The sequence below is a fragment of the Syngnathus leptorhynchus genome, chromosome 4, assembly GCF_054491065.1.
Source record: "Syngnathus leptorhynchus isolate UIUO chromosome 4, UIUO_Slep, whole genome shotgun sequence".
In the NCBI taxonomy this organism is placed as follows: Eukaryota; Metazoa; Chordata; class Actinopteri; order Syngnathiformes; family Syngnathidae; genus Syngnathus; species Syngnathus leptorhynchus.
Window position 1 is genome coordinate 14,624,653 of NC_141198.1, and position 24,943 is coordinate 14,649,595.

General features: G+C 47.3%; 2 protein-coding genes across 2 annotated transcripts in view; both read right to left on the bottom strand.

Annotated features, from left to right (window-relative positions):
* The window catches only part of LOC147058324 (protein unc-13 homolog B-like), a 45,525-nt gene that overhangs the window by 13,969 nt on the left and 6,613 nt on the right, over window positions 1-24,943 (bottom strand). Inside the window, exons 9-12 of the mRNA XM_085908771.1 lie at window positions 11,060-24,922; window positions 9,430-9,648; window positions 8,749-8,836; window positions 20-63 (exon numbers count right to left, since the gene is read on the bottom strand). Of these exons, the coding sequence (XP_085764897.1) occupies window positions 20-63; window positions 8,749-8,836; window positions 9,430-9,648; window positions 11,060-24,922 (14,214 nt within the window). The remainder of the gene's footprint in view (window positions 1-19; window positions 64-8,748; window positions 8,837-9,429; window positions 9,649-11,059; window positions 24,923-24,943) is intronic.
* On the bottom strand, window positions 39-7,333 carry LOC147058325 (uncharacterized). The gene is given in 3 exon segments (XM_085908772.1): window positions 39-1,098; window positions 1,100-1,173; window positions 1,661-7,333. Coding segments are annotated over 3 exon segments (2,328 nt in total). The 5' UTR covers window positions 3,891-7,333; the 3' UTR covers window positions 39-1,074.

Below are 24,943 nucleotides of genomic sequence, written 5' to 3' on the forward strand. Positions count from 1 at the left end.
CTACGAGACATTCACTGACCTCGGCCCGGTCCACGGCCGCCCGCCGAGGTCGCCGTCTTGGCTCTGAAACACAAACGTCAAACGTCAAAGATTCCAAAGCAGATGGGATTCAGGGATCCCTTTCAGGGCTCGATGGACACCACAAGGAGCATGCACATGGAGGGAAGCCAGTCGGGATCGAGGCGTTGCGGTGGATCTTCGGCATGACATGCTAGCCTTAGCGTCACCCCGATAGTTAGTGACAAGGACAATTGCAATGTTTCTTTTTTTTTTTTTGTGGCTCCTCAAAATTTCTTGCACCGGCCACTCACAATGAGAAAAACATAACTGCAATTTTGTGTCAATAGACAAAGTCAACCCAAACGTGGCTGCTTCAAACCAAAAAAAAGCATACGTCTTATGCCTTTTCTGGCATGGCTATTTGACTGCTACTCATGACAGGCAAACGTCGCAAATTTTGTTGTTGCTAATTGAAACTGGTTTCAGGGACTGAACTATCAACCAAAATAGAGAATCTATGGAAGTGCCTAAAAGGAGCTAAGACGGCAAACTTCCTGCATCTTTGTGGGCATTGCTTCTTGCGACTTTTTTTGTGTGCATCTGTCCATACAGTAAAACCTACTGCCGAATTTCCAGAGTTTCTGAACCATTGAAAATGTCCCAAATTTTTGCTCCCAATCAAAATGTAGTGAAACTGGTTTCAATGACTGAATCATCCCAAATTTCCAGGGGTGTAAACAAAACAAATTTCATTTGGATGAATTCAGATGGTGGAGGGAGGGAGGCAGGGAGGGAAGGAGGGAGGGGCGGATGGACGGACAGATGGACGGATGGACGGATGGACAGGAGGATGGATTGATAGGCGGATGGATGGGCGGATGGATGGATGGGCGGACGGAGGGATGGACAGATAGTTCATAGCAACAATGCAGAAGAAAATCAAAACACTTTCAAGAGGGCCTTCACACCACATGCTCAGGTCCTACAAAACACACGAAGGCCGATGTTATTTCGTCATCACTGTGGCAATATGACACAACATTTTCAATGCAACCAAAGAAACATTCCATCAAGTTACACACGAACAAGGTCTTGAGGGGGATGTAATGTTAGTAATGTCGGGAAGCAGAGAAACCACACAGTCAGAAACCTGATCTCCATTACGACTTCCACCTGCAAGACAGCACAAGACATACAGCCGAGCGTCAACTCATGCTTAGGCTTCGGCGTGAGCAGCCGACTGAGCTCGTCAATGTTCATTAATGTGTCCATGCGGCCATTAAAAAACAAAAACAAAAAGATCTCTCCCTCTTCTCCAAGGAGATATTCCCTTCTAATTCAGCAAATGGCCGACAGGGCTGGAGTGCAGTGCTGGCAGATGGATGGATGGATGACACTCATGGGGACAACGACAATCTTGGCTTTACGCAGATGACAAGACAGACGACGTCAAATTGATATTAGCCCCACAGGTGCTTTGAATCTTAAAAAGTACAGAACTTGAGAAGTTTTGAGCTGGGGTCGGTCACATTTGACTTTGGGGCGACAGGTGGCCGACGCCCACGTATGAAAAATGGTCCTTTCCCTCCTGAAGACATTTGGAACTCTGTTTTGATGGAGACATGCTATGAAGATAGAATGATTTTTGGTTCAGGACTACCTGCTTCAAAGCCCTCCCGAGAAGAGGTGGACACACTGGCAAGGGTGCGCCTCATCTCCCGTTTCTCTCGTAGGATCCGCTGGAAACTCCTGACACATTTTAGCGTGCGTTCGTCCATCTGGCTTATTTCCAGGTTTTGCTCATCAGCCTGGACGGCTGACTTGACTTCCACATTTTCTCCTTGTTCCTCTGCTTCTGCAATTGACAAAGATTCCGTGGTGGTGCCTTGAGATAACTGGCTCTTGACATTCCGGTCCAGAGGCCATTCCTCAGGAACATCTGCATGGTACATTGGTACATTGTTGGACATTGACACAGGATAGGCAACAAGTTCCAAACTTGGGTAATGCTGGCTGGTGGCGACAACACCTTCTTGGGCTTCTTCAAAGGGAATGGTTTGGCTCACGAGGTCCCAACTAAAGGATTTTGGAGGCATGTCAGAAAGAGTGGATGCGTCAAAGCCTGTTACATCTTCTTGGTCCGGTGGGACCTCAAGTTTGCAAAGCGCTTCATGCAAAGCAGAACTAAAGTCGGACACGGCTCGACTTATACGCCTGACGTTATAGCCCCTTTGGGGGTCTTTTTGACCGAGTTGAAGGGGTCTCTTCTCAGTCTCTGGTACAAAAGGATTGTCTTGTGACGTCCACATCCCTGCTGTTGAGTCTTCATACGGAAAATAAGTTCCATCATAACTACCAACCTGACTGATTGATTGGACAGAGTCAAACCCGTTGGCATATCCATAATGTCCGTCAAAAGAATGGTAAGCAGAACCTTTAGGGTAGGAATATTCTGCATTGTAATTTCTGAGGCTTGTCTGAAATCCTGGCTGGGATCTAGACCTCCGCGTTTGCCAGTCCTCCCGACGAGAGGATGTCCTCACGGGGGACTGGGAGTAATGTTGCCTCGATTCACCCAAGCCATGATTTGAAGAAATTCTAGTGACAAAGTGATCCCAACCAACCGCTCCGTCATATGGAGCCTCTGATTTATGATCTCGCAGGTAGGAAGGTTCCCTGTCCCAAAGGCGCTCAGCGGCAGCTTCGTGCGGAAGTGTGGCGGTCCCCCAGTGATCCTTTGCCTGCTCAGTAGCTCTCTCCACATCTGATTCGGACTTGGAACTTGGAGAAGACAAGGAAGTTGTGCTCAGGCAGTCTTGGCCAAAGCTCAGCTTCCCGGCTTCCGCGCCTTCTGGGATGTCCGAGCTGAGGTCCGAAGTATCCTCAAAGTCCTCGGGGTCCAGATGACTGGTTGATTCTGCCATCGGAGATACCGAGTAGTTCTTTGCCCTCGGTTGTCGCAATTCCCCTTTGCGAACATCGGGGAATCGGTTGGACTTTGTCGCTGCGCTCCCTAAACTTCCGTGCGCGCTAGCCGGCCTCCTGCGACCGGAGGGCCCATCCATGCGCACCTCCCCTGACCAGGTACTGGCTTGTGCGCCAAGGCCTGGCTTCCGCTTCCCACTGGAGCGAATGCCCTCAATTTCCAGCAATACCGCATCCACGCAGGACGACACTTCCTCCACGGAGCCCTTCACTGAGGTGAGGTAATCCCTGAGGTCAGAGATCTCCTCCTGGATCTTGTTGATGCCCCGCAGCTCTTTGAGAATGTGATCAATGATGGCACTGGAATCCTCCTCGCCCAGACGCCCTTCCCCCTCCTCTGGCTTCGGTGGTCCTGGGAAGGGTGCGGTGAAATCGTAATCCAAAGTGTCACCGGCAGAGTAAGGTCTCTTGGGTCGAGCGCGGGGGGAAGCAATCGAGAGGCCGTTTCGGTCCTGCCGGCCAGAACCAGAGAGTGGAACGGTGGTGGGTGGCAGCTCCGGGGACAACGGGAGCAAACCCTCAAAGGAGATCCGCTTCCGATTGGCGGGGGACTTTCCACTTTTGCGCTGCGGAGTGCAGGGTATACGTAAACACCCTTCCAGAGTCAGTGGACCCGGCGGACCTGCGTGTCCTTTACCGTTTGACACGACGACCGAAGAGCAGGCTTCATCTCTGGATGCTGTTTTTGGACAGAGCTCGTGATCCTTTGCACATTTTTCCTGTTTCGCTTCCTTCTCATAATAATGCTGGGGATCGGGCACGTGGTGGTCCACGGACCCTTGCAGCAGCCGGTGGATTTTCCCCCGAATGGCCAGGGCTACCTTGGGGTTGGGGGCCCGCTTCTTGGTCTTGGTGCTCCCCTTAGGGGCTCCATGTGCCCCACTGGAGCGATTCCTAGAGAACATGTTCCTTATGCTGTTCCCGTCAAAAGGCGGCTGCCATTTTCTGTTATTTATACCTGCAGGAGGTCTGTTTGTGAGTTGGACAAGTCAGCATACTGTAACTGGAATTTAAAAAGACAAAAACCATTGGCACATTTAGTGAAAATTTTCATATTCATATGATCTTCAGTAAAAAAATATTTTCACCAAAACGAACAAGAAGGATTGAGACATCTGAGGAATGGTGAATCCGATGAAGCTAAAGTTTTTTTTAGATTATTCCTGGAAAGACCAAGGAGAAATTGTAAACTGGCCGGTCACCTTCATCTAAACGTCCAGCATGTACCATAAATGGATTGTACTTCATTTCATTACAATTGCTCAAAGGTTCTGAATGTTGCAATGACACCCGAAGGAGGAAATGTTGGGAATATTTCACGTTTTTTACGCTACTGTTGACTTACGGCCCTCGCACGATGCTCTTAATTCTATTCACTGATTGGACGTCAGCATCCTGGAAGTCCTTTGCAGTCAAAAGAAAGGGCAAATGTAAATCACACCAGTTGCTGTTGATCGCATGCCAAATCCCTCCTTCAAGAAAGAAGTGGAAGCTTACAACCTGATAAGAAACAAAAGCATCCTTTTTAGGATAACATCACGCTAATTTCCTCCAACACCAAAAGGGTGGGGGAGCGCTGTCAAAGCATTTTGACTGCCACCGAAGACGTTTGATCTCTTTGGGAACGCCTCGTAACTTGGGCACGGTGACACATTCGGCCGCTTCACCATAGTTTGCTTCTCCAAGGAATTGATTCAACCAGTAAAGCTTCGCAATGTTCGGCCTTTTTCTTTTGTGCTGCGCCAAGCGTCTGTTTTTGCGATTGTGACACCAAAATGAAATTGTGATGGCACCACAAGGATTTACAAAGAAACAATTAAGAAACACGCCCTGAGGGACGCCCAATTGCCGGATAACGCCGGCTAACTTGAAATACAAAATAGTGGGACTGCAAATGGAGGTGGGATCATTCTAGGCCAATCAATGAAATATGCAAATTCTACATTATGTTACACCAGTTTAAACTTGTCATCAAGACGGTACAGTAAATCGTTTTTGCATCAATTTGCATGCAGAGATCGAGTTGTGGATTCAAGTTGAATTTGTCGGTTTCAGTGACAAACCACGACCAAAACAAACGGCCACGTTTTGACATTTGGGTGCATAAACCGCTCATTAGGCTGTCACGCTCTCTTCACTTTTCCCTTTCTTAATGTACACATATTGTTGCTGGATGAGGGCCAACACGAATGGCAAATTTCACTCCAATCTGCCTCCTCCCGAGATTTCTTACTTCTGAAGACGTTATCGATCGTTGCTAAACGACGGCCGCTCTCTTGTGACCATTTCATGCAGAGAAGATCAATTTGCGACCGCCACCATCAATCCAACTTTTTCTATCGGAGGCAATAAAGAAAGGAGAGTCTACGAAACAAAGCAGACAAAAACAGGACAAAAAAAATCCTCTGCTCACCTTCGTCTGAGACAAAAGCAGCCGACTGCACAACAAAAACTCAAATTCAGATTTGATGGTCAAATTCATACTAGTGTCAACAAGGATGACAAAACGACACAGTGTCATCGTTTCTGATGATCGAATATAAAAAAGAGATAATTATGGAAAGTTGCAGATCAAGAGGTGCAACCATCAACTTTGGGAGAACCGTGGTGTGATTGGGTTGCAAGAACTTTGTGATGCACAAAGATAGAAAAAAACAGACTGAGTCATGTCTGCCACCTTCATTAGCCTGGTTGTCCCGTGCAAGCTTATTGATTTAGCATTGCCATCACACACACGCACAAACATATATGCGCACGCACAAACACACGCACACTCACGCACGCTTACACACAATCAAAGGCGTGTCCGCATTCTGGAAAGTGTAATTCAATCAGGTTTCTCTTCACTCACTGTGCCTCAAGTGAATGCCAAGCTGTTAGCTTTCTGGTGCTAACAGATTTAGCTTCCTCTCAACACACACACTTGAGCACACTTGTAGGAGAATTACATGTTACATGTAGGCAAAACTGCTCGACAACCATGTGCTACTAGTTCTATTGGTACTACGAGAAAGTAGTACGCAGTGGACCCTGCTTTTGAGAGGTCCACCTTCTGGGTTTGTTCAGCCATTGGAACAGACAACAAAAAAGTTCCAAGCACCAAGATGATCAGGAACTTTAATCCCAATAAGGAAATTGGGGAGGTCCAATGTGTCTGTTTTAGTTCCAAGATAATTTATTAGAAGATCTTGCTGGGGGGGGGCTCCTTGAAATTTTGGGGCAGGGTCTGGACAGGAACCATTTTTAAGAATTCAGAACTTTTGGAGACCAATTTGTTTAAGAACCATTGTCTACATTCATGGACAAGGTTTTTATTTATCAGGGCTAAAATGATGTCATTGGTGAGTTTCACTCCAGGAACTAGAAGTACCGAAAAGTGAGAGTTCCAGGAACTTTATCGGGAAGTAGGAATTTTGTGGAGGAGCAAATATGATCTAAATGTAGTTTAGGATAGTTCATCAGGGCCTCAAAAAGACAATTCTGGGTTGTGGGGGAAAGATCCAGGAACCTATGGAACTTCAGGCAACAGTAGGAGCTTTTGGAGGGGCGTGTCGAAATGTAGTTAGAGTACCCTGCTTGTGGGTAGTACTTCCGAGCAGTCCAGTAACTTCTCGTTCGTCTCATATCTGATGGCAACCTTTTCAGATCCAGGAATTAGCAATAACAAAAATTAAGCTTTCAAGATCTTTAGATGACAGTTGGACTCTAAGAACAAAGCCCTGATTTATGAGTGATTTTCAAATTGGCAAATATCGGTCAAATTCTCCCCAATTTTTGCTGACTTCTCTTTAACACATAAAATAAGACAACGATTCATTCCACCCCCAAAGAAAAATGATCTTCTTATTATTATTATTACTATCACGACTTTCTCGCCTGACGAACTGACTGCTGGGAATCAAACCGCCGGCCCATCCGATGCGAGCCGCATCCACCGGCATACAAAGGAGGTCTCACTCGGCTGCTAAGTGAGATATTTGCAGGAGGGTGAAAGTGCGCCACGATTGGTTAAAAATAGAAAGCGCTTGTCACTTGAGGAAGGGTGGAGGTACACTGGGTCGGCTCCCTCTCGTAGGGATGTCAAACTTGTGCTCATTCCTCAAATGTCTCCTCGCCATGAAGAATGAACGGTCGCCATGCACTTACCAGGCGCACGACCAACGGCGCCAGCCAGAATCGCCGGGCAAAATCCTCCGAAGTCGGCATGTTTTTTCTGGGCTGTCAATCAAATCCATTTCAAGCTGTTGCTATGTCCAATCAGGATCCTCTTCATCGTCTTCCTTCTTATCACTGATGGAGCCGCTCAGTGGTCGCACTACCCTCCTGGCTCTCTCCCTCCTTCCTCCTCTCTCACTTCACTTCTCCCTCCCTCCCTCTCACTTTCCTTCCCTCCCCCTTTCCTCTGCTGCATCCACCTCTATCTCTTTGCCTCACTCCTTCCCATTTTCTCACTTTCTCCTTCTGGTTCCTTCTCCCAACTTCCTCCTCCGCAGCCTCACCTCTTCTTCTTCCCTCCCCCTGCTTCCCAACCTGACGCTCTTTCCCCTTCTGCCTCTCTCTCTCTCCCGCTCTCTCTCTCACCCACCTCCTCCTCCTCACGTTTTTGCACTTTTTTTTTTGTCATATCAACACGTATCCTTTTGATTTTCACATCTGCTTTTCACGCATCTGCTCCTCCTCAACACTGAGGATGTCTTGAAATAATACACAAAATCTGCCGGCTTGGGTGGGGTTTCTGGGTGTGCCACGCCTACCGCCCTAAGACCGCCCGTGACCTTCATGAGGAGGAGCAGTTCGGAAGATTGATGGATGAATCAATGATGATGAATAATCCACGTAGGCCACATGTCTGTATGTGTTGAAGACAATTAATCTGTCCGTCCATCCATCCAGTAAAAAAAAAAAAAAATACAAGGGCACTCAGCCGTGCGTTGCGGACATCTGCCAAGAGCGGAGAAAAAGTGAAGGGGGAGGGGGGGGGGGTCTTGGATCCCCACCAAAATGTAATGGCTTCTGCCTTGAATCCCTCCATGCCTCCCCCCCTCCATTCTCCAAGTTATTCCAGAAATGAGTTCAGTCATTTTTGTGTCATACTAATCATTGAAACGCAAAATAAAACATTCCTTGGCAGAGGTAAGACCAAGGAGATGCTTTCATGAATTCGTTTTACCCTCTATGGTTACTGACCTGCCGTCTTGACAGAAATAAAGTCCTTTCATGAAAAGTGACACACCAACACACGACTAAAAGAGACACTAAAAGTTTCAATGCAGCCCGTGCGGATCATAAAGAAATAGACTGCAGCAAGGCAGATACTGATACTGCCCACAGACACAGAAGAAAAAAAAAAGTATTTTTGATCCTGCTGGGGGAAAAAAAAAACTAGTTGGGATGTTAATATCACAACAAATGATGAAACGCGACAAGAAAATCACATGCGAGGAGAGCACGACAATCGAGTCCACCTTTGCAGCTTGAAAGCCACGAGCGAGCCCCACGATTTCAGCGTAAGCGCCCACGTTCAAGTCACGGACAATGTGCAACACGGTAAGGCCGACAACGTTGGCAAACCAACCACTGACTCTGAGCACAAGATTGAAGCCCGCGACCATTCTCACACCGGCGGCGTGAGATGATCCGCGGACTCGGAATCGGCAATAAAAGCCGAGGCTTAACGTGAGCGCCGGGAGAGCCGCAGCAAAGTCGGAATGAAAGCCACGTGGGGAGGTGGGGGGAGATAAAGGTCGGCGTGAGCTGTCCTACCAGGAGGAGCTTGGCCCTGACTTTGTAGTATGCTTTGAGCCAGCGGATCTTGGAAGGAGAACACAGAGGAGGCTGGTCCGACTGCACGCTGACCAGGAGAAAAACAAAACTTGGGTCAGCGACATACTCGGCCGTATTCAAATCGTACAACTCTGATGATATCGGGACGGATGCGACGGTCGATATATCGGAAGAAAATCAGCAACCGCACTTGATGTCGGCGTATCAATAGCGTACCGCCAGAGGTAACAATACAATCAAAATCAGGATATTTGATAGGCTGTCGTCAATATGATGGAAGAAAATCAGTTATGATACACACTTTTAAAATATCGACAGTTTGGATTAGAAACGGATGGAGGCATGGTATTGTTGGCTCGCACCTCTCCGTACAGTAACAACATCCGGAATCGAAATGCTCAGGGATGGATTTTCTTCCAGTTCATCCATTGTCATCAAAATATCACAATGGTACCGCACCGATACCAGACGGAGGATGATGCGTCCTCGATTATTTTCTTGGCAGATATCGCCGATTGTATCATTTTTAGCATTCTCACGATGATATTGTACCATTCATTCGCTTTCATCGTAGAGTAACAGTAAGAACATGATAACGGCCGTATTGTTGTTGACAAACTTTCGCAATATCGTTTGCTAGCTCTAGTGCAGCCGACATACCTGATGATGTCAGTCCTGGTCTCGTTCTCAGGGCTGTCCCAGATGGCTTTGGATGGCAGGGTGGCAGTGTGCCTCAACTCGTCTGTGTCCAGTGCGGATGTCTCCGCCTCGTCCTGGAGAGGCGGGTGTAGGTGTCCCCCCGGGGGGTGGCCCAACTCAGCTTCGGAGCTGAGCCGGGAGCTGCTCGGACTGAGGTTGCCCGACGAGTCCAAGCGACTGCTGTGAGTCAAACAGTTGGAGAGTGAGCATCATGTTGCCTACTGTCATGTTCAATAAAAGACTATATATTGATATTTATGATGACTAGAAATCACAGGGAGGACCAAATACAGGGAAGTAGGCTTGAAGGATGGGCAACTTCTATTGGCAGTTGGAAACAAAAGTGTTTTTGACTGGACTTTTGGGCACAGCTTCTTGAGCTGGCTTTTACCCGGCTACCAAATTTCAGGTTGTTAAGTTCCGCTGGCGTCCAAAGGCTGAATTGTCAACACGTGCTCGAGGAAGACTTGCTCACAATATTTGAACGTTGGGAGCGAAGCATTAGAGGTGAAACCCCGGCAGACGTCTGGGAGGCGGCTCCGTGATGCCGACGGCTAACGAAGTAAGTGGAGGTGATTTACTTGGTCTTGGCCTGGCTCCAAACAGCTTCTCCCTCCCCTCCTTTTATTGCCATCCGTACCGCCACGCAGTCGTCAATCCATCCCGCCCACATTGATTCATATAAGAAATTGGCTGCGACTGCGAGCATCGTTCAAGGAGGGCGAATTACACACACCTCCCAAATAAAAAGATCCTCTGCCTCTTCGTCACTGTCAAGAAAGCTGTAACGCTGTTACGTAGGCGCTCGCTTCTGTAGCGGGACACGCACTGCTGAGTCGTTCCCTGGCAGACGTTCTCGTCTGCACTTTTCATTTGCAACGGCTTTGACTAGCCGGCCCTGTCGCCAGACGTACTTGTTAGCCTCAAAATTGTGTTTACAAAACACAAAACTTTGTTCGTTCATAAATTGTCCTGCGTATACAACGCGATATCGGCCGTATCGTGGCATTTGGAAAGATTGCCTCTGATGGGTCTTTATGGAAGGACTTATTCCTGTGTCTGTTACTATTTGCTGCGTTTGTATGTGTAACTGCTCCAGGTCTGTTAAAGTCGCTGCTCTTGGATCATTTTTAATGACGACACTTAAACTCCGCTAAAAAGTCCCATAGCTTTATGCCGACTTGCTCAGATTACACAATTTGGTCAAACCTTTTTGTGTTAAACTGTTAAAGTGTTTCAATGTCTTTTGATTTATGGGTCAGTTTCCCAATTAACTTCAACTGGGGGTGACAAAGAAAGCAAACACGCTTCAGAAAATCCTTTCCTTTTTTTTAGGAAATTAGCAAGAGACATAGAACAGATTCTAAGGAATCTTTTAAGTTACTTTAAGTTCAAAGTTTCTAAACGACAAGAAAGAAAAAACACCAAAAATGTCTGGTTGCTAGAGTAAGTGCCATGCTAGGTATAGTTAGCTCATGGTTGTGAGGGTGACGTAAAATCACATGGACATAACTAACCAAAGGATGAAGTCAGTGAACAAGGATGAGAAAGGAAAGGGAAAGCTAGCAATAGTATGATGACAAGCACTAGCCTTGGGGCAGTTTCTTGCGTCAGAAGGCTCTTCGAGGGCTCGGCGTTCTGCGCTGTAGCCACGCTGACATCTTCCTCACACGGAATCACTCGTACCCAATCTTCATCCAAACATTCTGCTAGGGACACTGACTCGGAAGCAAGTCCCGTCTGCGGTGACTCAGCAAGGCTGTCGCAGCTCTCGGTTTTGGAAGTCCCATTCGGCGTGTCGCTCTTCGTGTCTTCCGAGCCTTGGGAGACTCTGTCCACTTCGTCGGCGGGTGTCGGACTTTGGGGCTGCAGTTGGGCAGTGACAACAGCAGACTTGGGAGAATCCGAAGTTCCGAACATCGAACCAAGTTTCACGCCAAAAAGTGATGATGATTCTTCCTTTGTTGGGTGCTTCTCATCCTGAAAAATGCCTACTGAGAGACTTTTAAAACCAGAAAAGAGCCCCCCCTCTGTCTGTGGGGGCTGAGATGGTTTTGAATCTACAGTTAGCGGTGCAGAGGACGAGAAAAAGGATCCGATTGATGATGTTCCTTCAGTAGCGACAGATAAAAAGCCAAATTTAGGTGCAGGAAGGTTTGGTATTTCAAAAGTGGTTTTGGTCTCTGGTGCAGTGTCTTGGGCCTCCGGGGGAGGAAGTGACATTGGTTTGTCAGACACCTGAGAGTGATCTTCTTGCTCTATCATTTTTTCGGAAACTTCCCCATCTTGTTCAACGTTAAGACTTTCCTTGCCGTCTTCCTTAGATGCATGTTCCGCTTCCTCTACTGAACCCTTTTCAAGGATGGAGTCCTCTGTTGTCTTCACAAATTCTTTAGTCTTTTCAGATGAAGGTTGAGGTTCCTCAGATTTGGTCGCTTCGGGACCCTTGAACATACTGAGAATGTCTCCTGTAAGGGATTCGGGAGCAATGCTACTTGAAATGCCAAAAAATGAGCTTTTTTGTGATTGGTGCTGTGTTTTTTCCTGTTGTCGAGAAGTAGCTGACCCAAAGAGAGAACCAGGTGAGCTTGAGAAGAATGCACCAACAGTTGCCTGTTTACTTGGAGCGTTTGAATTGTTGGAGAACATAGACATGAAGCCAGAAAATGGAGTCGGCTCAGAGGACTTCGGAGGTCCTGGTGGTGTGGGCCCAGGCATTTTCGATCCCCCCATCTGTGGGGGTCCTCCCATTCTTTGTGCTTGCGAAACAGATGGCCTACCTGAGAGAGGTCTCAGTGTGGGCTGTTGTGGAGGTAAATCGGAACCCTTAATGTGCACTGTGTCTAAAGGCATGATTTTTGGTGGGTTTATTCCAGGAACTGTGTCCTCAGCGGTTGCCGAGACCTCTGAAACAGAACCATCAAAGGGTTGGTTTGGTCCAAATGGCAGTTTTAGTGAAGGCTCTGCCTTATCTGGTTCCTTCACACACAGTGGCATTTCTAAGGGTGTGAGTGAAGTCAAGGGTTCTGTCGTGGGCTCCTCTGCTTTAACTACAGTTGCTTCCTCCATCTCTGTAAGACCCGTATCAGTAGGAACGTCAGATGAATCACCAGCTGTTTTTTCTCCATCTACTGTTTGTTCTTTCAGATCTGATTGCTGAGTGTGTGGGTCTTCACATGTACTGAGAATATCTGGGATTCCTTCTCCAGGTTTCTGTTGTTTTTGTGGCTCAGGAATTGGTATGGTTTCAATACCAGGTTGCAAATGCTTCACCACAATCATGTCAGTTCTGACATGATCAGTGCAAGTCATAGTTTCAGATTCGTTTTTGACAGCATCTTTCATGTTTAAGACTAAAGAGCTTCTGGTGGTTTCTGCTCTCATCTCTGATTCGCCTACTTGCTGGTTGTCGTCTCCACTCAATTGGTTGTCTAAAACCACAACGTCTTTTATGTGTATCGTGTCACTCTCTAGTACACTAATTAACTTTTGTGCATCTAACCCTACATCAGAGTCATTTTCAGCACATGGTGGGATTCCATCAGTTATGTCTTCTTCTGTTCCTGTACCAGTATTGTCAAATGTTTTCTTAGTGTCGTCTTGTATATCTTCATATTCCTTTTCAGTCAAAATAACATCTGGGTGTGAAGGCTGGGACTTAGGGTCTACATTAATCATGTTCTCATAGTTACATATGTCTTCAGTTGGGCTAGGTTGCGTGTCAAGAGCCTCTTTCGTTTCTGGGGGATTTATGTCTTCACTTTGGGTAGGCTCTGTTAGGAGAGCTTGTTTTGTTTCACCTTCGCTTGTACTATGACACCCCTTCCCGGGAACAATTAATTGTGACTCTTTTTTGGATTCCTCTGTGAAAGATATTTCAGACATCCCAAACTCAGTTTTGGTTTTGTTTCTATCAGCAGTCCCTCCGAGAGAGGACACAGAAGGTGCTTTGAAACCGCTGTCTGACTCAGGTGCATGATTTTGTGGGTTTTGTACACCAAACATAGAGAACAGTCCTTTTCCAGGGGGCTCTGAAGATTTGAATCCTGTTGGTGCTGTTTGTCCTGCTGCCGGCATTCTTGGTCCACTCTGAGCCAAGGCACTGGGGTTCCCAAGCTTGGAGAACAGGCCTGTACCTGGGCTTTCTTTGTTGGAGGAACCTTGGAGCAAACTGCCAAATAAAGCAGAACCAGTAGTAGCTGGAGGAGGACCTCTTGGACTTAGTCCCTGCTGGGGGGCAGGTCCACCAAACATGGAAAACAAGGTTTTCCCTGGAGGTTCTTTAGGTGGAGGACCTCTTGGTGGCACACTTCCAGCAATTGGACCTCTTGGTCCACTTGATAGATTACTACTTGTGCCACCAAACATTGAGAACAACGCTTTTCCTTGTGATTCATGTGAGTTTGAAGAAGTTGATGGTCCTTTGGTTCCTGGGGATGCTGGGGTGTTTGACCCACCAAACATTGACAGTAAACTTTTTCCTCGTGTTTCTTGTGAAGTTGAAGAAGCAGACAGTCCTTTGGTTCCTGGGAATGCTGGGACATTTGACCCACCAAACATTGAGAGTAGTCCTTTTCCCTGTGACTCATGTGTGGTTGACTGAGGTCCTTTAGTTTCGGTGGATGCTGGGGCATTTGACCCACCGAACATTGAGAGTAGTCCTTTTCCTTGTGACTCATGTGTGGTTGACTGAGGTAAGGCTCCTTTAGTTTCAGTGGATGCTGGGGCATTTGACCCACCAAACATAGAGAGTAAACCTTTTCCTTGCGGTTCTTGTGAGATTAAAGACGACTGTTCATTGGTTTCAGAAGAAGATGGGACATTGGACCCACCAAACATTGAGAGTAGTCCTTTTCCTTGCGACTCATGTGTGGTCGACTGAGGTAAGGGTCCTTTAGTTTCGATGGATGCTGGGGCGTTTGACCCACCAAACATAGAGAGTAAACCTTTTCCTTGTGGTTCTTGTGAGGTTACAGACAACTGTTCATTGGTTTCAGAAGAAGATGGGACATTTGACCCACCAAACATTGAGAGTAAACCTTTTCCTTGTTGTTCTTGTGAAGTTGAAGAAGGTACCGGTCCTTTGGTGTCAGGGCACGTTGGGATACATGACCCACCAAACGAGAGTAATTCAGTCCCATCTATATCTTTGGTAGTTGAACTAGGGAGGATACTTTCAAGTATTGACATTCCAGACTGGGAAGCAGTCGGCTCTGGACTTGCATTAGAGGTGGACAAACTCTTTTCTTGTTGTTCGTTGGGCAGTTGATTGAGCTTGGCTACTGGACTATCTTCCTTGGAAGGTTCTTTGACAGAACTGACTTGAGAAGTAGGTAAAGAAGCATCCTTTTCTGTATTGCCGTCAAGATGTTGGACTTCTTCAGACGGTTTTATATCCAACGGTGGTTCGATCAGTTTATCGTGAGATTCGATGTCCGGTGATACAATTTCTGAAGTTCTCTTGTCATCACGAGGAGGTTCTGTACTTTCTTCTGGTTCAAGGGTTGATGCTGTCCGATCATTAGGTGGCTCATCTTTTTCAAGTTGTGCAAGTGGTTTCTCAACGGGTGGTTCACAAACGACAAGGGTCTCTGCTTTGAGATCTTCTTCTGAAACAAAGGCTTCCGGGAGGGAATGTTTCTTTCCCTGGTCATCTGCATTCAACTCATTTATCAGCAGTAAGCTCTCAGGTAAACAGGGTGTGGTCTCTATGCTCATGACATCTGTAGCTCTATCGTCCAAAGATATATCTTCATCAGCAGGTTCAGAATCTTTCCGACACTCTGTGGGGGTTTTCACAGTTTCAGTGATACCTTCTTTAGCCCTGACCTCTTTGGATACATCTTCAGTCGACTCATCTTCTGGTGAACTTGCAGCAGAGACAAATATATGGGGTAGTCTGACATACTGTCTTGGTTCACTTGAATCCATTAGTTGATCAACAGGCGACATGTCTGAAGCATTAATGCCAATGTAAATTGATCTGGGTAGACTTATTTCTTCCTGCGATTGGTCACTTCCGGTACTTAGTTTTGGGGATTTTGTGTTGGGTTCTTGTGGCATAGTTTCAGACAAATCTTCAGACAATTTAGGGGAGGGTTCCACTGTGGTGTCTTTATTGAGGGTGACTTTGGAAGGTGTGGTGCTGCCTGGTTCATTAGTTAAAGATTCTGATATTGGTAAACTTGGCTTTTGTGTTTTTTGGGCTTGCTGAACAGTGACGGTGGATGATGTCACAGATTCTTGATGGGTCGAGCCACTGGATGTGAAACTATCCACTTTGTGATGTGATTCCAAAATGAGTGATGGTAGCGGAGGCACATCTTTCAGCGGGCTTGCAGCTTCAGATGGTAAGGTACTAGCAACCAATGGGGAAGGTGAAACATGACTACCATAAACAAGCTCAATGGGTGTAACCTGAGATTTTTCTTCCACAGATGTAGACCCGGTTATAGTGGGGTGGGGTGTTACTCCTGTTTGTTTTTCAGTGACATGGGAACCTATATTACTAAACAATGAAACTGACCCCTTGACGGAAGAAGTTCCTGATTGGGGTGAAGGCATAACTTCCTGTGTTTTAAGTTTCGGTCTAATACCCTGTTCTACCGTTTGGAGATCAGACTTTAAACTTTGCTCCCTCGTTTGCTTTAAGGGCTTGTATTTTGAGGCGATGGGTTGGGAGACAAGGTTGGTAAATCCTGTCGTAAACTGGGTAGAACTGGAAGCAGTTGAAGCTACGTTTGGTTTCTGACTTTGATGGACAGTGGCGGGGTATTGTCTAGTGTCAGGCTGGTCTGATAGTAGAGCGGGCATCGTTTTCTCCAAAGGTGGCGTATCCACAGAATTCAATGAATCTTGTCGTTTTTCCACGACTTGAATGACAACTAACACAGGTGATGACTGAGAATTCAAAGGCTGAGAGGTCTTGCTAGTTTCCTTAATATGATGTTTCTGGGTAAGGGATGGCTTTTGATTACTTCCTGTGACACTTTGTCTGGGGCTTTCCTCCAAGTTACCCTGCTTGTTGAGAACTTGGGGTTTTGCAGGAACACTTGGATCTTGTCTTTGCAACATTGTCACCATTGATAGTGAAGTAGCTGAATCTACAGGTGCCATGTAGCCTACAAGGTTGGTTTGTGTTATCTTTGGAGGTATTTGCTCAAGTGTTTTGGCTTGAAAACTTCTTGTACTGGCCTGGAGATACGTGCTATTGGAGGATGAGCCGTCAAGCTCAGCTTGAATTTCGGAATTTGGTTCAAAGTTTGCTTGGTGTGTTCCTGAAAGGTCAGTAATACCTGGTTGAGAAGTAGTGTGATCATAGGGTGAGTATCGAAAGATTTGTTGAGGGCCGTAAGCTCTTGTGTACTCCTGTTGCTGGGAAAGGCAGCTTAGATACGAAGCAGGCGAGGAAGGATCGTTTGCACTCAGACTTGGACTATTTGTGGTCTTATTTTGAGTATCCACAGTCAAGTCCACTAAACCTTGCAACGACTTCTTTTTGATTTGACCAATTTGTTCTCTTCCTAAGGATTCTTTCCTTGCATTGACATTAATGTAATTTACAGGCAGTTCATCTTTTTGTTCGGTGTTAATATCAGATATATTTATTCTGTCGATGCTGTTTTTTGTAGAAAAGTCCAATGGTTTGCGTACTTGCTGGACTTGCTGGTATATGAAGGACAAACGGTCATTGGTATGGCAATTGGATACATGCCTATGGAGTGTCTCTGTTGTGTCAAGATCAGTCAGGGCGACCCTTCTTTGTTGAGATTCAGCTGGAGGTATCTTATGGTATGTGGATTCTAGTTCTACTATGAGTGGAAGGCCAACAGAGTCCTTCCTGGCCATTGCTCGTGCACTAGGCTTATTAATAAGTGAAATGGCGTCATGAAGCTCGGATGAAGACTCTGTGGCGCTTATTGAGTCAGGTGGCTTGGGTGACATATCCAGTGGACCTCCCGCCATGGAGGTGGGTGCAAGGAGCATAGCAGGTAATACAGCATCTGAATATTTCAACTGAGGTGGGAGAGGAACTGTTTTCTGCTGTTCTTGAGTCTGAATCCACTCAAAGGATTCTTGAGAGGGAAGGTCTTTGATTAGCGCAAGGCCGAGAGAATTATTGCGTGCCATTTGGCGGTCGTTTGCTTTTCCTTTGGTTAAGGGAATTCCTTTGGTCAGAACTTCGTCTGTTCTCGTGTCGGGTACCGTTTTCAAGCCTGTTGGTTTCGAAGACATGTCAAGTGCAGCCTTGATGGAATTGGCAGGTGCTGAGGCTTGCTCAGGGGATTGGTCAGAAGAACACCGCGGATGTGACAGGACCCGGTATCTGTGAATATCCTCTCTCATAGCGGGCTGTTTTTCATGGTTTTCATGAGAATCAACAGGAAGAGGATATCCCACAACCTCTGTTAGTTCTCTATATGATAAGTCAAGAGACTCCTGATGAGACTGGTGTTTTCTCTCCAGACTGACACGTTTTCTCTTAGTCAGTGCAAGTGCTTCAGTGGTCAGCTCTGGGTCTCTTGACACATTGTCGTTTCCTTTGGGTGGGGATTTTGCCAACTTAGAAGACATGTCTTCTACCGCTTTGACTAAGTTGGCCGGTGCACTGTATTGGTTTTCAAGACAGCTATTCAAAGTGGATGATGCTCTCCTGCTGTTGACGTGAGTCTGATGTGTCAAATAATCTGCTCCCAAGACTCCACACGGTTGCCTCTGAAAGTTATAAGTGGGATTCGGCTGCTTTTCTCCAATGTGGAGAACAGGGCTTCTTTGAAGTGAGGATGATGCAGATGATCCAGACTGGCGGGAACATCCCACTTGATTCGTCTCGATATTTTGCAACTTTGGCTGAGCTGCGGTCTTTGCAGACATATCGAGTACGGATTTGAACAAGTTTGCCGGCGTGGTAATCTCCTGGTTTACATTAGATGGGTATTTGGCTGGAATACTTGCTCTTCCCTCGTCGACACGGGTCTGTTGTGATGAGCGGTCGGTAACTATGGATACCTCCGATTCATTAGATCTTTTCAACTTGTGTTTGGAAAAGTCAACAACCTCTAATTTTTGCTTCAAAGCTTCAGTTTGGAGATCTTTTTCTGTTGAAGGTTTGATCTTATTGCTTGCAGCGGAAAAATCTAAAACTTTGTCCCCTGACTGATGGCTTGTTGATGAGCCAATATAACGGTTCCTGTTGAAAAGTTTAACTTCATCATTAGCGCAGGGATTCAGGATGTGTAACTGTGGCGGTTCTTTGTGTGAATCTTTCAGAATGGGAGCTGGAGTATTAGCGGAGTGGATTTTGCTGGCATTGGCAATCCCAGAGCCTGAAGTCTTGGTAGTTTGTGGTGATTCTCTGGGTTTGTCTGTCTGAGAGGGCTGTCTTGCTAGTCGAGGTCTCTGAGAAGAAGAGATAGCCATCGAAGCCGCTGAAGCTACTGGTGAAGAAGGAGCTGAACTGACAGGGGTAACATTTCCTGAAGGGGGGAGTTGTTTTTGCATGGGTTCAGGTACCTTTGATGCTGATGGAGTCTGGGGAAGGCTCCTGGAAACAGTTGAGGAAAGATTGCATTGTGACGCAGTTGTTGAGGATGGAAGTGAATGAGAATTTGTCACTTGAGTGCCAGTTGGCTTGGAAAAGTTTCCTCTTGAGACGACAGAGCTTGTTTTTTGTTCAGATTGGTCTACGGGCGCATCAACGACATGTCCAATCCTAATTTCAGGGATCTGGTGATGCTTCTTGGGAGATATTGGCTTGTGGGACTGTACGGAGGGTAAATTTGAGTATGTAGGCATGTTTTTAACCCCTTGATTCAGCCAGTATGGTCCTCCATGCTCCGCTTTGGAAGGGTTTACTGTCAAATCGGTGGCTTTCAATGGAGGCTGGTCGTTGCTGTGAAGGTTTTCTCCTGCTCTCACTGTGACTTTTTTTAGTTTATACATTGTGAAGTCCACGGGGGATTCGAACTGAGAAGACAGGGACTCCTGAAACATCTGAGAAAAACTTTCCAAGTTCATGTTCATGATTTTTTCACCCTTATGTAGAGCTGAGGTGAGATCCTCCGGAGCATCCGGTAGCCCCGATCTGATGTGCAATTGTTCTGGAAACCTAGGAGCTTTTTCTTCTGGGCAGAGTGGAATTTTAAAACCACACAAGGTTATTTTCTCCTTTTCTTTCTGGGTCAAAATGTTTGCAATATTCTCTGTAATGTTACTGAGTCTCTGTAAGTCTTCCGGTGCGGCACAGGCATAAAGGTGTTTACCAGCTCTGTCAGTCAATAGAGAATAAATGAAGTCTTCGTTGGTGTACACATAATATCCGCAGTCCCCAGCTTCCGCTGGCCACCAGAGCCCTTGATCCAGCAATGACAGCCATTGGTGGTACCATTCGGAGTCCTCAAAAAGCATTTCGTCATCGCTGAGCAATGAGGCCCCAGCTGCTCTGCTTAAATCCACGGCGCTACGAGTTAGATCCATTGGACCTTTTTTGGTGGAGAGTTGTTTTAAAAAGTCTGTCGCTGACTTCAAACTAAAGTCATTGAGAGTTACATCGTTGAAGGTTGCTGCCTTCTCTGCTACATAGTTCAACTCTGAGAGAGATTGACTTCGGTTTAGACTGCTTCTTGATTTTTGGCTCGACAGATTTAGACCCTCTCCCTGTGTAATCCAGGGTTGGCGCTTCTCGCCAAGTTTATCTAAGTGGTCGCAGCTGGTCCATGGCATCTTGTCCCTGCAGGTCATGTCAAACAAAACTAGGTCTTCATCCTGTTCCAGGAAGCGATTTCTCCTCTCAAAAGGCTGGGTGGCAGAATCCTTCCATGGATGTGATGGAACATTAAAATGCCCGATATCCATTTCTTTAGGACTCGGCCAAGCGTGACCCTCCCAGTTGAGCGCTTTGCCTACACTGGCGGATGGCGCTCGCCCTTCTCTATAGCTTTCTTGAGCTTGAGCGGCAAGAGCCTCGATGAGAGCATAGTCGTTAAGCTGCTGCCACAGGAGAGCTTCGATGAGACACTGGTGCTCATAGAGCTCGGGTGGAATTACACCGTGCTCCGTGAAGTTGTACAAAAGGTCCTTGTAGCCGTACTCTCCTGCCGTCCCGTACAAGAGACGCTGAATTTCCTCAAGGTAAAGCTGGGTGGGGGACACCGTGGGAACTTTCACAACCTGCGGCGGAGACTCTCTTGTGTGATTGACACCCATTGAAACTGTAAGAGAAGAATATGCGACTGCTGCTCTACTCGAAGGGGTATCCTCTTTCGTGTTGGGCAACAAACGGTTAAGAAGGCCTTTTTCTGGTTCTTTTTCCTGAGCAGAAGTGCTCTTGTCGCCGCGGGAGCTGTTAAAAATGCCTGACAGCAAAGCAGTAGATGTGCTACTTGTGTTGGATGACTTTGTGTCACTCGTTACGAAAATCGAGGCTTTTGAAGATGACTCGTCTCTGGCATTGAATAGACCTGAGAGGAATCCCTTTTGATCTTTGGGGTCCTTCTCTCCCGCCACATCAGGTGCAGAATGCATTTCCACTGGTTTTGTTCTCTGAATCTGTGGACATCCTTGTTCCGCACGTGGTGACTGCTGCTGCTGCTGCATTGTTTGACTGTTTGCTAGGTCAGCTGCAGACGACGTTGGTTCCACATGAACGGAAATTTTGTTGAGCAGGCCAGAAAGTAAGCCACCCGATTCCGATGGGGCTGAACTGCCTTCAGTTTTAGGTGCTTGATGTTCCTGAGGTACACTCTCACCAGATGCAAGCTTCAGAAAGCCTGAAAGTAAACCTCCACCTTGACTGGGTTGTTCTGACGTGGCAGGTTGAGAACCTTTTCCCAATGGTTGCGGCTGTGGAGACACTTTTTGACTTAACAGCCCAGACAGAAATCCTCCCTGGTTACCAGGTGGCTTTGCATTTTGTTGGGATCCAGCAGCGTTTGATTTACCCTGCTGTTGAAGTCCGCCTTGTGAGGTCTGTTGTTGTGGTGCGTTATCGGTGGTTAATTTACTTAACAGCCCTGACAACAACCCGCTTTGTTGTGGCTCGGTCACAGGGGTAGCCGGCTGTTGGGGTATCTGGCTTTGTCTTCGCAGTGGCTGCCTGTTGGAAGGACTCACAGATAGTTGTTGCTGCTTCTGCTGTTGCTGCTGGATTTGAGTCGGAGGACTTGAAAAGAGTCCAGACAAGAAACCACCTTGTTGATTAGGAAGTTGCTGGTTTGTCTTAGTGCCTGCAATTTGTGTTTTTTGCTGATCTTGTTGAGTACCTGGTGGAGCAGCTGTCGGTGGTGTTGCCACATCTGCAATTTTGCTAAAAAATCCAGTGAGTGTCCCTGCCGGACTGCTTGTGGGCTGCTGTGGTGGGATTTGGTTTTGCCTGTGCAAGTTGGGCCTGATGCCCGGTTGCTGAGATGGTTTAGAGCTAGGTGTGCCACTATGTGGCTGGTTCTGTAAACTTTCAGGGGCTGTTTCTTGGCTCCCAAGTCCAAACAGGCTTGAAAGGAAGCCACCTTGCTGAGGGGTTGCTGAAGGGGTTGCTGACTGTGGCTGAGATGCAGTGGTAGGTTCTACAATCTTGTTAAAAAGCCCAGACAGCAAATTACTTGACTGTTGATTGGTTGACTGATCAGCTTGGGTTGCCGAAGGTCCTTTCCGTGGCTGTGGTGTTGCCGCTGAGGTTTTTGCTGGTAGTTTTTGTGGTTGATCTGAGGTAACTTCTATTTGATGGCCCAGTTTGTCAGAGGGAGAACTTTGCAATAAAGGTGTCCCTTGAGGTAAAGTTTGGATATTTTCATTCATTTTAATCATTTCATTTGCCACATCTGGTTGGACCTCCTGACAAGGCTGAGTAACCGAGTCAGTGGCTTTTTTCAAGAGCCCAGACAAAAGTCCACCAATAGGGGGTCGCGCATCTGCAGCTTGTCCTTGACCAGGTACTTGGACAGATCGGCTTTGTGGCTCTGTTGCCGATGGCTGATTTGTAGGAGCCGACATGTTGTCAGAGGCAAATTTTAAGAATCCTGATAAGAGTCCTGCCGACGGTTGAGTCGCAGAATTCTGTGTCTGAGGTGAAGGTGGAGGGGGTGAGGAAAATATCCCTGAAAAGAGTCCTCCTTGTTGAGGGTGATTGTCCCCTCCTTGGGTTTGTTTAGACTCCTCTGAGGGGCCAAGTTTTAAGAACCCAGATAAAAACCCTTGAGGCTGTGTCGTTTCTGGTTGTGAATCTTTATTTTGGGCATCGCTCAGACTCTGAGGGTTCAGAACCGACAATGTGTCACTCCCGTCGACAGAACCCTCTGATTGCTCAGTGTGTGGTTCTGTTAGGCTGCTAGGTTTGGTGAGTGTCACACTGGGGGTCACTGGAGCCTTTGTGGGTTTCTTAGCTGGTTCACTTTGAGTCACTTTGAATAGGTTTGAAAACCAGCCTGTTTCAGTATTTCCTTTTGGGGTGCTTTCAAGTAGTGCCGCGCGGGTCGGCGAAGGCGTTCTCACAGGACTCGGGGATGGACTCCTTGGCTGTACACTGGTTTCCTCCTTGGTGGAAAACTTAAGAAGCCCAGAAAAAACCCCTCCCTCTGGTTTTACTTGGCTTGCAGTGGGAGAATCTTCAGAGGAGAAGAACGGGATCTTGAGTTTGCCACTTATAAATGATTCTTCTGCCGGTTTGGAACTGTTTGGGGAGCTTTCAGGCGGATTTGTGGATATCAAACTGGATAGAGACTTCCTAAATGGACCAAGCAAGCCTGTATCTTCTTGCGAGGTTTCGTGTTTTGGTTCTGGAAACATGTGAGTTGTTTGCTGAATATCCGCTAGTTCACCCGAAGATTCCGTCTCTGGAAGAAGCTCTACTGATCCACTTCCTGTATCTGGGAAGAGCTCAACTGATCCACTCCCAGAATTTGGTCTCGATTGTGCTTGTGAATTATCATTGGGACTTGGGACAGGAGTTACAGGGTCATTGCTGGCAGCTGGTGTACGTTGTTCTTGTTCTGATGCTTGAGGGGAAGACTCTCTTGATGGGGATGGTTCTCTTGATGGTGGTGTGCTGGAAAACAGCCTCATAGGACTAAGCCTGCCCAGCACAGATTCTAAACCAGAAGTGGTCTGGGGACCAACTCGTGCCTCTGTAATAGACGTCTGGCTTGCTTCAGCTTGCCGAATCGATTCTGATGATTGGAAAGGCATCAGAGACTGCAGGGAAAACCTTTTCTCAGTAGCGGGCTCCTGGGAGGCGGGAGGAACAATAGCCACAGGGGGGGACGTGCCACCGCTTTTGGGGATGAAAGAAAGCAGCTTCGAGATGCCAGATTCAGGCTGGGGGAACACCTTGGAGGACGGCGGGTCTGTGGGCATCACCCCGGATGTTTCGGTGGCTTCTGGGCTACTTTTTGGGACCATGGATAGCAGTTTGAAGATCCCAGAGTCAACAGCGGGAGCCTTGGGAAGCTCTGTCGGGTCTGCTTCAGAAGTGGTTTTGGCTTGTGTAATTGTACTGAACAATGACATCATGACATTTTTAACACCTACTTTGTCCTCTGCTTTGATGTCCTCGGCTTTGAGGTCTTCAGCTTTGATGTCGTCGGACTTGACGTCTTCGCTTTTACTTTCCTCGCACGGCACAACTGGCAGCGACGGCAGTTTTCGCCTCACCGGTTTCTGCTGTAACTCAGAGCTGTTGAGCTCCTCCTCTTTGACGGTCAAGTACTGTGAAACGGAATCGACCAAGCACTTGAGTTCATCCATTGGGTTAATGTAGTCCTCACAGGACTCATCCTCGGGCAACAAGCTGGTGTCTGATCTCATTCCGGCCCCTTCAAGGTGGGGTGCATACCTGCTAGGATATTGATAAGACTCGTACTCATATGTAAAATCCGCTTCGCTGAACATCAGGTCCTCAAGTTCCTCATCCGATCCGAAGGAATACTGCACTTCGTCGGAACCTACAGATCCAAATTCGCTCCTGATCCTGGTCACTTGTCGGGCCGCCTCCTCCTCGCAGAATGCCGCATAGCTGTCCTCCAATGCAGTCTTGGCCCACAACCTAGTCTTGAACAGCAGACCTTCCCGGTCCACATGCTCTTGGTGGCATTTGATGGACGGAATGATGTCAATCTCAGGAGGGGACGATTCATCCTCAAAGCTGCCGGCTTCTCGGTAAACCAAGCGGAGGTCCCCGTTGCCAAAACCGGTTGGCCGGCAGGGCGCCTCGCGGTCTTCGGGCGAGAGGGCATCACACTCCACTGTCTGGTAGAACCTACTGGCTCTGGATTCACGCGGTGTTGCCGTATCTGTGAGCCGGTAGATGATGCTCTTCTCCTCATCCTCCCACATCTTCTGCTCTTGGTCCAAATAGTCATCTAGAACTCCTGAGTCGGCCACTTTGTACTTGCTCTCCCAGTCCTCTACACCCATGCCTGAGTCCACCGGGACTATTCTTACGCTGCGCCTGCTGCTTGACCGCCTGGGCGGGAATACAAAGGAG